Source organism: Aethalodelphis obliquidens, unplaced genomic scaffold, assembly GCF_003676395.1.
Source record: "Aethalodelphis obliquidens isolate GAN/ISIS:26980383/991018 unplaced genomic scaffold, ASM367639v1 scaffold33, whole genome shotgun sequence".
In the NCBI taxonomy this organism is placed as follows: Eukaryota; Metazoa; Chordata; class Mammalia; order Artiodactyla; family Delphinidae; genus Aethalodelphis; species Aethalodelphis obliquidens.
Window position 1 is genome coordinate 10,441,730 of NW_020837977.1, and position 17,831 is coordinate 10,459,560.

At 39.1% G+C, this 17,831-nt stretch overlaps 1 protein-coding gene and 1 non-coding gene across 3 annotated transcripts in view; one reads left to right on the top strand and one right to left on the bottom strand.

The window, feature by feature from the left end:
* Window positions 1-17,831, bottom strand: part of MTFR1 (mitochondrial fission regulator 1) — a 67,170-nt gene that overhangs the window by 21,061 nt on the left and 28,278 nt on the right. For both annotated transcript variants that reach the window (XM_027127999.1, XM_027128000.1), the window contains exon 4: window positions 16,399-16,514. In XM_027127999.1, the coding sequence (XP_026983800.1) occupies window positions 16,399-16,514 (116 nt within the window). The remainder of the gene's footprint in view (window positions 1-16,398; window positions 16,515-17,831) is intronic.
* Window positions 13,691-13,797, top strand: LOC113631592 (U6 spliceosomal RNA). The gene has a single exon (XR_003437453.1). It is a non-coding gene; the product is annotated as a U6 spliceosomal RNA (small nuclear RNA).

Genomic DNA, 17,831 nt, shown 5'->3' on the forward strand with positions numbered 1-17,831 from the left:
TAAAACAAATGTAAGAAGACTTTCGGACTTACCCGGTGCTGCGGTGGTTAAGAATCCGCCTGCCAATGCAGGGGACACGGGTTCAATCCCTGGTCTGGGAAGATCCCACATGCTGCGGGGCAACTAAGCCCACATGCCACAACTACTGAGCCCGTGCACCACAACTACTGAGCCTGCGCTCTAGAGCCCGTGAGCCACAACTACCGAGCCCACATGCCACAACTACTGAAGCCTGCATGCTGTAGGGCCCATGTGCCACAACTACTGAAGCTCACACACCTAGAGCCCATGCTCTGCAACAAGAGAAGCCACCACGATGAGCAGCCCATGCACCGCAACGAAGAGTAGCCCCCACTTGCTGCAACTAGAGAAAGCCTGCATGTAGCAACAAAGACCCAATGCAGGGGCTTCCCTGCTGGTGCAGTGATTAAGAATCCACCTGCCAATGCAGGGGACATGGGTTCGTGCCCTGGTCTGGGAAGATCCCACACGCCACAGAGCAACTAAGCCCGTGTGCCACAACTACTGAGGCTGCATGCCTAGAGCCCATGCTCCACAACAAGAGAAGCCACTGCAGTGAGAAGCCCGTACACTGCAACAAAGAGTAGCCCCTGCTTGCTGCAACTAGAGAAAGCCCACGCACAGCAATGAAGACCCAACGCAGCCAAAAAATAATTAATTTTTTAAAGAAAGACAATACAGCAGAAAAATAAAGTTAAAAAAAAAAACCAAGAAAAAGAAGTCCAAAAAAAAATAAAACAGGCAGAGAGAAGGCAGACTGAGTTGGACCTTGGGATCCAAAAGAAAAAGAGAAAAAAAAAAAAAAAACCTCAGCCTAGGAGTGAGTTCCTTGAGTTTCCTTTTACCTCATATATCCCAGACTGGGCGCTGGAGTAACAGGTAACCCAGAAATGCCAATGGATGCAGGGGAAAGAGTCTCAACAAAAGCCTGCTCTCTTAGCCAAAGGACCAAGAAAGGGGCAGCCTCCCACAATAGATAACATATAAAATAACTGCTCTACTCCAGCTGACATCACAGAAAATGCTGCGGCCCCACCTCCACCAAGGCTAACTTCCCTCCTTTCTAGGCTGTAATGAGATGCCTCAAACCCTACAAGATGGTGTCAGAGAAAGCAGGGACTTACTCACCTCCCTTTAAGACAGTGGAGACAATCTGGGGTGGGGTGTGGGGGCAGAATTACACCCCATCCAGCATCAATGAAGCAGCCTCCCCTATCTGCTAGGATGGTGCCCCAGGAGGCCTCGTGGGGAGTTGGGGCACCCACCACCACCTAGCAGTAATATGCCCAGCAGTAAAATGGAGCACTGCCCTGGGGGTGACTGGAGGCCGAGTGGGAAACCTGGACTCTGCTCACACCTGGTAGTAACAAGATGGCACACACTCCTCCCTTGCTGTTAGTGAAAGCCAGCTAAAAGAAAAAGCTGAAACAAGATCCAAAGTCTCAGATACTCAAAATATCTAGATTTCAGTAAAATCACTCTTCATGCCAAGACCCAAAAAGAACACAAACTGAATGGAAAACGACAATCAGTAGATGCCAACTCTGAGATGACAAGAGATGTTTGAATTATCTGACAGATTTTAAAGCAGCTACAATAAAAAGGCTTCAATGAGCATTTAGCAGCACTCTTGAAACAAATGAAAATAATAGTCTCAGCAAAAAAAAAAAAAAAAGGGGGGGGGGGTGGGGAACCAAATAAAACTTTTAGAACCAAAAAGGAAAATAACTGAAATAACACAACGGATAGGAACAAAAGCAGAATGGAGAAGACAGAGGGAAGAATCAGTGAACTCAGAGACAGAACAACAGAAATTATCCAATCTGGAAAACAAAAAATGAACCAACTAGGGGAAAACATGAGCAGAGTCTCGGTGACCTGTGTGGCTACAACAGAAAATCTAATAATTGTGGCATCAGGGTCCCAGAAGGAGAGGAGTAAAACGGCAAGGCTGAAAAAGTACTTTAAAAAAATAATGGCAGGGCTTCGTTCCAGCCTGATGGGCGTCGAAGGCAGGCCAGTCTGTGGCCAAACAACGAGGCCACATTACAGCACGACAGTGACTGCGACCACGCTGTGGGCCCCAGACAGGCGAGGAGACAAGACGGCCTCCTACTCTTGGAGGGCACACACAAGGTCTTGTGTGCACTAGAACCAAGGAAAAAGCAGTGACTTCAGAGGAGCCTGGGCCAGACCTACCTGCTGGTCTTAGAGGGTCTCCTGGGGAGGTGAGGAGGGCTGTAGGTCACTGTGGGGACGAGGACACTGGTGACAGAGGTACCAGGGAGTACTCATTAGCGTGAGCTCTCCTGGAGGCTGCCATTTTGACACCAAGTCCTGGGCCATCCAACAGCCTGTAGGCTTCAGTGCTGGGACACCTCACACCAAATGACCAACAGGGTGAAAACACACCACACGCATCAGCAGACAGGCTGCCTAAGTCTTTCTGAGCCCACAGCCACATCTAAACACGCCCCTTGACATGGCCCTGCCCACGAGAGGGACAAACCCACCAGTGGGCAGGCACCAGTCCTTCCAGCCAGGAAGCCTGCACAAGCCTCTAGACCAGCCTCACCCACCAGGGGGCAGACACCAGATGCAAGAGGAACTACTATCCTGCAGCCTGTAGAACAGAGACTGCAAACACAGAAAGACTGACAAAATGAGACAGCAGAGGAATATGTTCCAGACAAAGGAACAAGATAAAACCCCAGAAGAACAACTAAGGTAAGTGCAGATAGGCAATCTACCTGGAAAAGAATTCAGAGTAATGATAGTAAAGATGATCCAAGATCTCGGAAAAAGAATGGAGGCACGGACTCAGAAGATACAAGAAATGCTTAACAAAGAGCTAGAAGATGTAAAGAACAAACAAACAATTGAACAATAACTGAAATCACAAATACACTAGAAGAAATCAATAGCAGAATAAATGAGGGAGAAGAACATATAAGTGAGCTGGAAGACAGAATGGTAGAAATCACTGCTGCAGAGCAGAATAAAGAAAAAAGAATGAAAAGAAATGAGGACAGTTTAAGAGACCTCTGGGACAACATGAAACACACCAACATTCACATTATAGAGGTCCCAGAAGAAGAGAGAGAGAAACGGCCTAAGAAAATATTTGAAGAGATAAAGCTGAAAACTTCCCTAATGTGGAACAGGAAACAGTCACCCAAGTCCAGGAAGCACTGGGAGTCCCATACAGGATAAACCCAAGGAGGAACACACCAAGACACAAATTATTCAAACTGACAAAAATTGAAGACACAGAGAAAATATTAATATTAAAAGCAACAAGGGAAAGGCAACAAATAACATACAAGGGAATCCCCATAAGGTTATCAGCTGATTTTTCAGCAGAAACACTGCAGGCCAGAAGGAAGTGGCACAATATATTTAAAGTGATGAAAGGGAAAAACCTACAACCAAGAATACTCTACCCAGCAAGGATCCTGTTCAGATTCGACAGAGAAATCAAAAGCTTTACAGACAAGCAAAAGCTAACAGAATTCAGCACCACCAAACCACTTTTACAACAAATGCTAAAGGAACTTCCCTAGGTGGAAAAGAAAAAGCCACAACTACAAACAAGAAAATTACGAATGGGAAAGCTCACCAGTAAAGACAAAAATACAATAAAGGTAGGAAATCATCCACACACAAATCTGATATCAAAGCTAGTAATCTTGAGGAGAGTACAAATGCAGGATATTGGTAATGCATTTGAAATAAGAGAGCAGGAACTTAAAACAGTCTTGTATACACATACTATGAGGTTTTGCTATACCAAACCCTCATAGTAACCACAAACCAAAAATCTACAATAGATATACACACAAAAAAGAAAGAGGAATCCAAACATAACACTGAAGATAGTCATCAAATCACAAGAAAACAAAAAAATAGAAGTGAAGAAAAAAGACCTACAAAACCAAATCCAAAACAATTAACAAAATGACAATAAGAACATATGTATCAGTAATTACCTTAAATGTAAATGGATTAAATGCTCCAACCAAAAGACACAGACTGGCTGAATGGATACAAAAACAAGCCCCGTATAATATACTGTCTACAAGAGACGCACTTCAGACCTAGGGACACATATGGACTAAAAGTGAGGGGACAGAAAAAGATATTCCACGCAAATGGAAATCAAAAGAAAGCTGCAATAGAAATACTCTTATTAGACAAAATAGACTTTAACATAAAGTCTGTCACAAGAGACAAAGAAGGACACTACATAATAATCAAGGGATCAATCCAAGAAGATATAACAATTGTAAATATATATGGATCCAACAAAAAAGCATCTCAAAATATAAGGCAAATACCAACAGCAGGATGAAAGTAAAAGAATAGAAAAAGATATATTATGCAAACATTAACCAAAAAACAACCAAACAGTTCTGACTACATTAATATTAAATAAAGTAGACTTAAGAGCAAACAAAATTATCAGGGACAGAAAGGGACATTATATTACAGTAAAAAGATAAAAGACACAGCAAGCCTAAATATGTATGCACCAAACAAGAGACCTCCATAAAATGAAAAGAGCTGACAGAAAAGAAAGGAAAAATACACAAATCCACAAATACAGTGGGAGACTTCAACACCCCCTTTTCAACAACTGTTAGAATAGAAAATCAAGAATGATACAGAAGAATTTAGCAACACCATCAACCAACAACTTCTATTTAACATTTATAGGACATTCCACTAACAACAAGAGTACACATTCTTTTCTAATACCCATAGAACATAAACCAAAATGGCCCATATCCTTGGGCCATTAAAAAAACCTCAACAAGGCTTCCCTGGTGGCACAGTGGTTGAGAGTCCGCCTGCCGATGCAGGGGACACAGGTTCGTGCCCCGGTCCGGGAAGATCCCACATGCCGTGGAGCAGCTGGGCCTGTGAGCCATGGCCACTGAGCCTGCGTGTCCGGAGCCTGTGCTCCACAACGGGAGAGGCCACAACAGTGAGGCCCGCGTACCGCAAAAAAAAAAACCAAAAAAAACCTCAAAAAATTTTTTTTAAAAAATGGAAATACACCCTTCAACAACAACACAGGGGTTAGGGGCTCCAACCCTCCCCGTGGTCCAAAATCTGCATATAAATTATAGTCCGCCCTCTATATCTACAGTTCCTCAGTATCCACAGTTCTGCACCTGCAGATTCAACCAACCTCAAATTGTGTAGGACTATAGTACTTACTACAGAAAAAAATCTGCATATAAGTGGGAACACACAGTCCAAACCTGTGTTATTCAAGGATCAACTGTACAGTTTATGTCCTCTGACCACAAAAGAATCAAACTAGAACTCAATAACCAAAAAATAATAGCAAAATTTCCAAATATTTTTAAACCAAACAACAAACTTCTAACTTCAACAGTTAAAAGAAGTTTTCTCAAGGGAAATTTAAAAATACAATGAACTGAATTAAAATAAATATATCAAAACTTGTGGGATGCAGCTAAAAGCAATGTTGAGAAGGAAATTTACAGCACTAAATGCTTACATCAGAAAAAGAGGATTTGGTTCAGGAAGGTGGAGTAGAAGGACACGCTCTCACTCCCACTTCCAAGAGCACCGGAATCACAACTAACTGCTGAACAATCATAGACAGGAAGATTGTCGACAGGAAGACTCTGGAACTCACCAGAAAAGATACCCCACATCCAAAGACAAAGGAGAAGCCACAATGAGAGGGGAGGGGGTGGGGCACAATCACAATAAAATCAAATCCCATAACTGCTGGGTGGGTGACTCACAAACTGGAGAACACTTATACCACGGATGTCCACCCACTGTAGTGAAGGTTCTGAGCCCCACATCAGGCTTCCCAACCTGGGGGTCCGGCAACGGAAGAAGGAATTCCTAGAGAATCAGACTTTGAAGGCTAGCAGGATTTGATTACAGGACTTCAACAGGACTGGGGGAAACAGGCTCCACTCAGGGAGCACACACCAAGTAGTGTGCGCATCAGGACCTGTGCGCATCAGGACCCAGGGGAAGGAGCAGTGACCCCAGGGGAGACTGAACCAGACCTACCTGCTACTGTTGGAGGGTCTCCTGAAGAGGTTGGGGGTGGCTGTGTCTCGCCATGAGAACAAGGACACTGGCAGCGGAAGTTCTGGGAAGTACTCCTTGGCTTGAGCCCTCCCAGAGTCTGCCACTGGCCCCACCAAAGAGCCCGGGTAGACTCCAGTGTTGAATTGCCTCAGGCCAAACAACCAACAGGGAGGGAACCCAGCCCCACCCCATCAGCAGACAAGCGGATTAAACTTTTACTGAGCTCTGCCCACCAGAGCAACAGCCAGCTCTACAGAAAACTTGCACAAGCCTCTTAGATAGCCTCATCCTCCAGAGGGCAGACAGCAGAAGCAAGAAGAACTACAATCCTGCAGCCTGTGGAACAAAAACCACATTCACAGAACGATAGACAAGATGAAAAGGCAGAGGGCTATGTACCAGATGAGGGAACAATATAAAACCCCGGAAAAACAGCTAAATGAAGTGGAGATAGGCAACCTTCCAGAAAAAGAATTCAGAATAATGATAGTGAAGATGATCCAGGACCTCGGGAAAAGAATGGAGGCAAAGATCGAGAAGATGCAAGAAATGTTTAACAAAGACCTAGAAGAATCAAAGAACAAACAAACAGAGATGAACAATACAATAACTGAAAAGAAAAATACACTAGAAGGAATCAACAGCAGAATAACTGAGGCAGAAGAACGGATAAGCGACCTGGAAGACAATGGTGGAATTCACTGCTGTGGGACAGAATAAAGAAAAAAGAATGAAAAGAAATGAAGACAGCCTTAGAGACCTCTGGGACAACATTAAACGCAACAACATTCGCATTATAGGGGTCCCAGAAGGAGAAGGGATAGAGAAGTGACCCGAGAAATATTTGAAGAGGTTATAGTTGAAAACTTCCCTAACATGGGAAAGAAAATAGCCATCCATGTCCAGGAAGCGCAGAGTCCCATACAGGAGAAACCCAAGGAGAAACACACCGAGACACATAGTAATCAAATTGGCAAAAATATAAAGACAAAGTATTGAAAGCAGCAAGGGAAAAACGACAAATAACATACAAGGGAACTCCCATAAGGTTAAGAGCTGATTTCTCAGCAGAAACTACAAACCAGAAGGGAGTGGCATGATATACTTAAAGTGATGAAAGGGAAGAAACTACAACCAAGATTACTCTACCTGGCAAGGATCTCATTCAGATTCGAGGGAGAAATCAAAAGCTTTACAGACAAGCAAAAGCTAAGAGAATTCAGCACCACCAAACCAGCTCTACAACAAATGCTAAAGAAACTTCTATAAGTGGAACACAAGAGAAAAGGACCTACAAAAACAAACCCAAAACAATTAAGAAAATGGTAATAGGAACATACATACCGATAATTACCTTAAACATGATTGGATTAAATGCTCAACCAAAAGACACAGGCTCACTGAATGGATACAAAAACAAGACCCATATATATGCTGTCTACAAGAGACACACTTCAGACCTACGGAGATATAGACAGAAAGTGAGGGGATGGAAAAAGATATGCCATGCAAATGGAAATCAAAAGCTGGAGTAGCAAAACTCGTATCAGATAAAATAAACTTTAAAATAAAGAATGTTACAAGAGACAAGGAAGGACACTACGTAATGATTAAGGAATCAATCCAAGAAGAAGATAGAACAATTATAAGTATATATGCACCCAACATAGGAGCACCTCAATACATGAGGCAACTGCCAACAGCTATAAAAGAGGAAATGGACAGTAACACCATAAAAGTGGGGGACTTTAACACCTCACTTACACCAATGGACACATGATCCAAACAGAAAATTAATAAGCAAACACAAGCTTTAAATGACACAATAGACCAGATAGATTTAATTGATATTTATAGGACATTCCATCCAAAAACAGCAGATTACACTTTCTCCTCAAGTGCGCATGGAATATTCCCCAGGATAGATCACATCTTGCGTCACAAATCAAGCCTCAGTAAATTTAAGAAAACTGAAATCATATCAAGCATCTTTTCTGACCACAACGCTATGAGATTAGAAATCAATTACAGGGGAAAAAATGTAAAAAAACACAAACACATGGAGGGTAAACAATATGTTACTAAAAAACCAAGAGATCACTGAAGAAATCAAAGAGGAAATCAAAAAATACCTAGAGACAAATGATAATGAAAACACGACAATCCAAAACCTATGGGACGCAGCAAAAGCAGTTCTAAGAGGGAAGTTTATAGCAATACAAGCTTACTTCAAGAAACAAGAAAAAACTCAAACAACCTAACCTTACACGTAAAGGAAATAAAGAAAGAAGAACAAACAAAACCCAAAGTTAGCAGAAGGAAAGAAATCATAAAGATGAGAGCAGAAATAAATGAAATAGAAACAAAGAAAACAATAGCAAAGATCAATAAAACTAAAAGCTGGTTCTTTGAGAAGATAAACAAAATTGATAAACCATTAGCCAGACTCATCAAGAAAAGGAGGGAGAGGACTCAAATCAATAAAATTAGGAATGAAAAAGGAGAAGTTACAACAGACACAGCAGAAATACAAAGCATCCTAAGAGACTACTACAAGCAACTCTACGCCAATAAAATGGACAACCTGGAAGAAATGGACAAATTCTTAGAAAGGTATAACCTTCCAAGACTGAACCAAGAAGAAACAGAAAATATGAACAGACAAATCACAAGTAATGAAATTGAAACTGTGATTAAAAATCTTCCAACAAACAAAAGCCCAGGACCAGATTGCTTCACAGGTGAATTCTCTCAAACATTTAGAGAGCTAACACCCATCCTTCTCAAACTCTTCCAAAAAATTGCAGAGGAAGGAATACTCCCAAACTCATTCTATGAGGCCACCATCACCCTGATACCAAAACCAGACAAAGATACTACAAAAAAAGAAAATTACAGACCAATATCACGGATGAATATAGATGCAAAAATCCTCAACAAAATACTAGCAAACAGAATCCAACAACACATTAAAAGGATCATACACCATGATCAAGTGGGATTTATCCCAGGGATGCAAGGATTCTTCAATACATGCAAATCAATCAATGTGATACACCATATTAACAAATTGAAGAATAAAAACCATATGACCATCTCAATGCAGAAAAAGCTTCTGACAAAATTCAATACCCATTTATGATAAAAAGTCTCCAGAAAGTGGGCATAGAGGGCACCTACCTCAACATAATAAAGGCCATGTACAACAGCAAACATCATTCTCAATGGTGAAAAACTGAAAGCATTTCTTCTAAGATCAGGAATAAGACAAGGATGTCCACTCTCACCACTATTATTCAACATTGTTTTGGAAGTCCTAGCCACAGCAATCAGAGAAGAAAAAGAAATAAAAGGAATCCAAATCAGAAAAGTAAAACTGTCACTGTTTGCAGATGACATGATACTATACATAGAGAATCCTAACGATGCCACCAGAAAACTACTAGAGCTAATGAATGAATGTGGTAAAGTTGCAGGATACAAAATTAATGCACAGAAATCTCTTGCATTCCTATACACTAATGATGAAAAACCTGAAAGAGAAATTAAGGGAAAACACTCCCATTTACCGCTGCAACAAAAAGAATAAAATGCCTAGGAATAAACCTACCTAGGGAGACGAAAGACCTGTATGCAGAAAACTATAAGACACTGATGAAAGAAATTAAAGATGATACAGATAGAGAGATATAACATTTTCTTGGATTGGAAGAATCAACATTGCAAAAATGACGATACTACCCAAAGCAATCTACAGATTCAATGCAATCCCTATCAAATTACCAATGGCATGTTTTTACAGAACTACAACAAAAAATCTTAAAATGTGTATGGAGACATAAAAGACCCCGAATAGCCAAAGCGGTCTTGAGGGAAAAAAACGGGAGCTGGAGGAATCAGACTCCCTGACATCAGACTATACTACAAAGCTACAGTAATCAAGAGAATATGGTACTGGCACAAAAACAGAAATACAGATCAATGGCACAGGATAGAAAGCCCAGAGATAAACCCACACACCTATGGTCAACTAATCTATGACAAAGGAGGCAAGGATATACAATGGAGGAAAGTCTCTTCAATAAGAGACTGGGGTGGTGGTGTGATGAATTGGGAGATTGGGATTGACATATATACACTAATATGTATAAAATGGATAACTAATAAGAACCTGCTGTATAAAATATAAATAAAATAAAATTCAAAATAAAGAGAAAGTCTCAAATTAATAATATCAACTCTCACCCAAAGAACCTAGAAAAAGAGCAAAATAAACTCAAAAGTAAGCAGAAGGAAGAAAATAATAGCAGAAATCAATAAAATTGAAAACCAAAAAAAGAAAAAAAAGAAAAATCAATGAAAGAGAAAGCTTGTTCTTTGAAAAGATTAATAAAATTGACAAATATTTAAAAAAGAGAAGGCATAAATTACTAACATCAGGAATGAAACGGGATATATTATTATAGACCACGTAGCTATCAAAAGCATAATAAGGAAATACTACAAACAATTCTATACACATAAATCTAACCAGTTAGATGAAATGGACCAATTAATTGAAAAATACAAAACTACTACATCTCTTCCAATATGAAATTCGTAAGACAGTCACATAACTATTAAGGAACTTGAACTCATAATTTTAAAAACACGCCAAAACTCAATTCCACCTATGGCCAATTAATCTATGACAAAGGAGGCAAGACTATACAACGGAGAAAAGTCTCTTCAATAAATGGTACTGGGAAAACCAGATAGTTAAATGTAAAAAAATGAAATTAGAACATTCTTTCACACCCTACACAAAAATAAACTCAAAATGGATTAAAGGCCTAAATGTAAAGCCAGACACTATAAAACTCTTAGAGGAAAACATAGGCACAACACCCTTTGACATAAATTGCACAGCAATATCTTTTTCAATCAGTCTCCCAGAGTAACAGAAATAAAAACAGAAATAAACAAATGGAACCTAATTAAACTCAAAAGTGTTTGTACAGCAAAGGAAACCATAAACAAAACAAAAAGACAACCCACACAATGGGAGAAAATATTTGCAAACGAAGCAACCAGAAAGGGAGTAGTATCCAAAGTATACAAGCAGCTCATGTAGCTCAAAATACAAAAAAACACCCAACCCAATCAAAAAATGGGCAGAAGACCTAAGAAGACATTTCTCCAAAGAAGACATACAGATGGCCAAGAAGCACATGAAAAGATGCTCAACATCACTAATTATTAGAGAAAGGCAAATCAAAACTACAGTAAGATATCACCTCACTCCAGTGAGAATGGCCCTCAATCAAAAAATCTGCAAACAATAAATGCTGGAGAGGGTGTGGAGAAAAGGGAACCCTCCTACACTGTTGGTGGAAATGTAAATTGGTACAGCCAGTATAGAGAACAGTATGGAGGTTCCTTAAAAAAACTAAAAATAGAGCTACCATAAGATCCAGCAATCCCACTCCTGGGCATATAACCAGAGAAAAACATACACGCACCCCAGTGTTCACTGCAGGCACTGTTTACAATAGCCAAGACATGGAAGCAACCTAAATGTCCATCGACAGATGAATGGATAAAGAAGATGTGGTACATATGCACAATGGAATATTACTCAACCATAAAAAGAATAAAATAATGCCATTTGCAGCAACATGGATGGACCTGGAGATTATCATACTAAGTGAAGTAACTCAGACAGAGACAGATATGATATTTGTCTTTCTCTGTCTGGCTTACTTCACTTAATATCATATGATATCGCTTATATGCGGAATCTAAAATGAACTTATAAAACAGAAACAGACTCACAGACTTAGAGAATGAACTTACAGTTATCAGTGGTGAAGGGTGGGAGGAAGGGATAGACTGGGAGTTTGGGATTGACAGGTACACACTGCTATGTTTAAAATAAAATGCCTTTCTGTATGTATAAATAGATAGATAGACAGACAGACAAATAAATAAATCTCATCAAAAAGAAATCAACAGGTCCGGATGGTTCACTGGATAATTCTCCTAAATGTTTAAAGAATTAACACCAGTTCTATACAATCTCTTCAGAAAATAGATAGCTTCATTTTTTGAAGCTAGTATTACTCTGACACCAAAACCAGACAAACAATCAGAAAGTTAATTGTAAAACATAAAACTATAAACTTGAAAAAAACAAAAACAGGAGAAAAATCCAAAGGATCTAACATAGGCACAGAGTTCTTACACTGACACCAAAAGCATGATCCGTAAAAGGGAAAAACAAATGAATTAAAATATAAAACTTTTGCTCTGTGAAAGACCCTGTTAAATAGATGAAAAGATAAGATTTAACTTGTCCTATTTGCCCTACATTTGGGAGAAAATGTTTACAAACCCACACCTCTGAAAAATGACTCATACCTAGCATATATAAAGAACTCGCAAAAGAAAACCAAATTAGAAAATGGGCAAAAGACGTGAAGAGACATTTTATTCAAAAGCATATGAAGATGGCAAACATATGAAACGATGTTCAACATTATTAGCCAATAAGGAAACACAAATTAAAATGAGATGTACAATACACACCTATTAGAATGGCCAAAAAAAAAAAAGTAACATCATCAAATGCTGGTGAGGAAGCAGAGAAGCTGGATTAGCCATACACTGCTGGTGGGAATGTAAAATAATGCAGCCATTCTGGAAAATAGTGTGTCAGTTTTTTAAAACTAAACATGCAACTACCTTATGACTCATATAAACCAACAATTGCCCTCATGGGCATTTATTCCAGAGAAATGAAAACTTATGCTGGCTCAAAATCCTGTACACGTTTACATTAACTTTACCTATAAAAGCCAAGAACTGGAATCAATCCAGATGTCCATCAACTGGTACATGGTTAAACATGTGGTCCATCCATACCAAGGAATACTACTCAGTACTAAAAGGGAAGGAACTGCTGATACACACAGCAATCTGGATGAATCACTAGAGATTATGCTTAGTGAAAAAAGCCAGTCCCAAAAGGTTGTATATTGTATGATTCAATTTATATAACTATCTTGAAATGACAAAATTGTGAAAATGGAGAACAGATAAGTGATTGCCATTAAGGAGGGGTTAGAGATGGAAGTGAAGTGGGTGTGGCCATAACAGGGCCACAGGAGGGGTTCCTGTAGTATGGAAATGTTCTGCATCTTGACTTAACCAGTGTCAATATCCTAGGTGTGATAGTGTACCATGTTTTGCAGGATGTTACCACTGGAGAAAACTGGGTAAAGGGTACAGGAAATGCTTCTGTATTCTTTCTTGTAACTGCATGTGAAGAATCTACAATTATCTCAAGAAGTTTAATCAAAAAAATAAAATAAACATCTTAAAAAAGAAAGGCTAGGGCTTCCCTGATGGCGCAGTGGTTGAGAGTCCGCCTGCAGATGCAGGGGACACGGGTTTGTACCCCGGTCCGGGAAGATCCCACATGCCGCGAAGCGACTAGGTCCGTGACCCACGGCCACCAAGCCTGCGCGTCCGGAGCCTGTGCTCCGCAACGGGAGAGGCCACAACAGTGAGAGGCCCGCGTATCGAAAGAAAAAAAATAAAGGCTGTGCTCGCTTCAGCAGCTCATATACTAAAATTGGAACGATACAGAGAAGATTAGCATGGCCCCTGCGCAAGGATGACACACAAATTCGTGAAGCATTCCATATTTTTTTCCAATGCAGGGGTTGCGGGTTCGATCCTTGGTCAGGGAGCTAGGATCCCACATGCCTTGCGGCCAAAAAACCAAAACATAAAACAGTAGCAGTATTGCAACAAATTTAATAAAGACTTAAAAAAAAAAAAAAAGGCTCTTTACCTGCTAATCCTGCAATAATCTGGTCTGTTCATCTACTGCTATGTCCTCACTCCTACTTGTCATTCAAATCAAATTCCTTTTTTGCTCTTGGATTACTTAATTCTTATTTTATTCAGCTAATACCACTCAAATGAAATTACTCTCTAGCTAAAGTCAATGATAATCTTTCAAGTGCAAAACAAAATGGAAACTTGCTAGGTTTTTGGTTTACCTAGCCTCTAAGTATCTGACACTGATGGAAGTTTACTCTACTTCCCTGAAGATCTCCTACCTCTGCTTCCATGACAACACTCTCTGATGGTTCTCCTTCCGCCTCTTGAGCTACTTCTGGCAGGTAGGGGAGTCCCTTCTTTCTCTTTCTTTTTTTTCTCCTGATTTACTCCCAAATGCCAGCTTTATCCAGGATACAAATGCTCTTCATGTCTTACATATGCTCCTTGAGTACTCTGGGTACCAGCCATTCTATCCACATGTTGAAGTGCAAGCATTCTTTATCAATATCTAGCTACATAAACTGTCTCTAGAGCAATGTCAACGTCCCACAGGAAGCTCAAACACAGCATATTCCACATTGGACTACCTCTTACTCCCACCCTCCAGAAAGAAATCTGTTTTCCTATATTCTTATTAATTGTTCCACCATTCTCATATCCTAGCCAAAAACCTGGGGGTTATCCTAGACTCTTCCTTTCTCAACCCCAATACCCAAAAAGGTTCTTAAAAAAGTTTAACATTCTTCTGAGTATCCCTTGATTTTGTCCTTTTTCTCCATGCCTTCTGTCGGTTTCTTAATTTAGTCACACTCTTATCATCTCTTATTTAGCCTATTTCCTGACTTGGCTCCCTTCTATTCTTTACACTGTTTACAAGGAAATTTAACTAAAATACAAATTTGATATTATTACTATGATGCTTAAATTTCTTCCACCGCTCTACAGTGCTTTCAGGAAAAAGTGTAAACTTCTTAGCCTAACATGTATGACCTTTAAATCTCGACCTACTTTCCATATTCTTCTCCTACAGCTTACCCTTCCCTGCCACTCTCTAGCCTCATGGAGCCATTTGGAGTTTCCTGAACATGCCATGTGCCCTCCTGATTAGTACCTTTAATCACATTCATTTTACCTGGAATACAGCCTTCCTAGCTCAGTGGCTCCTACTGCCCCTCAGCACTCAGCTCTATCATCCACCCCCCTGAGAAGCCTTGCTGAACCTCTCATCCCACAGTGGCCTTCTGTATTCACTTAGTAGTCTTTCCAGTATCACTCTTATTTAGTTTTGTAATCTCCTCTAGCAAGTATTTCCAAGTATTCCTGGAAAGCTGGGACTGTGTCTTATTTTATCTATGTATCCTTGATGCCTAATAAGAAGAGTTGAATAAGCTGAATAGGTGTTTATTAGATTGAAGAGTAGTCAATAATTTACTCAGGCTCTATCAAATAAATGAAAGCACTTCTGTAACTCTTGCATACTGTCTCCTTTGAATCAAAACTCATCCTGAAGCCAGGACATGAAACCAAACTAAATGTCCATCGACAGATGAATGGATAAAGAAGATGTGGCACATTTATACAATGGAATATTACTCAGCCATAAAAAGAAACGAAACAGAGTTATTTGTAGTGAGGTGGATGGACCTAGAGTCTGTCATACAGAGTGAAGTAAGTCAGAAAGGGAAAAACAAATGCCGTATGCTAACACATATATGGAATCTAAGAAAAAAAAAGGGTACTGATGAACCTAGTGGCAGGGCAGGAATAAAGACGTAGATGTAGAGAATGGACTTGAGGACACGGAGTGGGAAAGGGGAAGTTGGGGTGAAGTGAGTGTAGCATCAACATATATATACTACCGAATGTAAAATAGTTAGCTAGTGGGAAGCAGCCGCATAGCACAGAGAGATCAGCTCGGTGCTCTGTGATGACCTGGAGGGGTGGGATAGGGAGGGTGGGAGGGAGGCTCAAGAGGGAGGGGATATGGGGATGTATGTATGCATATGGCTGATTCACTTTGCTGTACAACAGAAACTAATAACACAGTATTGTGAAGCAATTATACTCCAATGAAGATCTATTAAAAAAAAAACTATCTTGACTATACAAATTTCCTAATATGATCCACGGTGATTCCTCTGCCTCAATAAGACCATTAGAATTACTTACTTATCTAAACGTATTTATGATAGGTCTTTCTGATTTCTCATTTTAGAATGTAAACTTCCGGAGGGCAAGGAATTCTGTATTTCTTAAGGACTAGGACACAGTTACAGGTCTCTTAAGAACTTTACAAATACCAGCTGAGTGTTTAAAATGAACAGAAAAGATGACCACTCAGGAAAAAAAAAAAAGAACTGGGTTACTAGAGATCAAATTAGGCTAATAAAAGGAAATACTGTACATGTATCATCTTAAAATACTAAATACCGCATCTCAGCTCTGATAGCCATCCAGACTAACCTTCGTCTTGTTGAACATTCTCCTTCTTCTTTGGCTACCCATCCAACATCAGCAAAAGACACCACTGCATCCTCTCCTGGCTGTCTGGGGCTCCATTCTGTTGTAGGGCTGGTAAGCTGTAAGTTACAAATAGGGAAAGTTCTTCATCTAGCACCAAAATGGTAGAATAAAACATTTTCTTACCTAAGGAAAATCATCAGCTCTAGTGTTACAAACACATGGACAGTTTCTAGCATTTCCACTGAAGGTCTCCATGAAAGAGACCTTTAGTTATGTTATACTGTTGTTTAATAGTGCATGCAATCTCTGAATTATAATTTAACTCATTCAATTTTTATTTTACAGGTCAAATGAGACTCATTAAAAAAAAAAAAACCTCTATTCATCCTAAAACATTAAGAAAATTTTTAGAATTTAAACATTATAAATCAGTTCTTTTCTGAAGAGATTTAGTAAAAAGTATAGTGACCAATTTGTGCTAAATCTGGGAATATTTTTAAATGGATATTATATAGATACACTGTTACAATAATGAAAATACATTTTCAAATATCATTAGAGCTCTTGATTTTTAAATTAAAGTATTAACTATATTAAAGAACCAAAAATACAAATAGCAGAACAGAATTCTCTAGCTAACCTTAAACACCTAGATGAAGGAACAGAATATTCTGAAATAAATATAACAAAGAAAAAGCGTGCAAGTTCTGAAACTGACCTTCAAAAAATGGAAAAATAACTTAATTGAATTAAATTTGTTTTGTTATAAGAATAATGCCTCAGAGCCAGATGGCCAATGAATAATAGTTATCAGATTAATGTAATACTTCCTACAAGTTGAAGTAAGGTTTAAATAAAAAAGAAAATGCAGACTTTTTAATTGAAGAAAAACGTTTAAGAGGCCAAAGAGATTTACATGTATTTATCAGAAAGCTTCTACAGTAACCCATGCTTTGTTTGAACCTTCTTACTATTATCATTGCTAGATGAAGCTTTTGGAAGCTACACTTAAATAATATTTGTTCCTCAACTGTAAAATATACCATACAAACACATAATACTAATATGGTTAAAATTTTTAAATAATGTATCTTTAATTTTTAAATAATATATCTTTAATATTAAGAATAAAATTTTAACTAAACATATTGGCTCCTGGTATGTGCACGCATTCAGATACCATAATTACCTAACATTATCAACTTCATAGAGTAGTACTAGAAAACTGACATTTTAACAAGATACTAAGAATATCAAGTATTTAAAATGCCTTAAATTCTGGCTTTGGGGAAGGACGGGGGTATAGGAAAGAAAGAAAACAAGTATATTAGAAGAGTAGAGATTTAAGGACTTAATACTGGGCAAAAACAAAAACAAAAAAACTAATAACGGAATTAAGATGAAAAAGCTTTCAAAATACCAGCGTTCTGGGC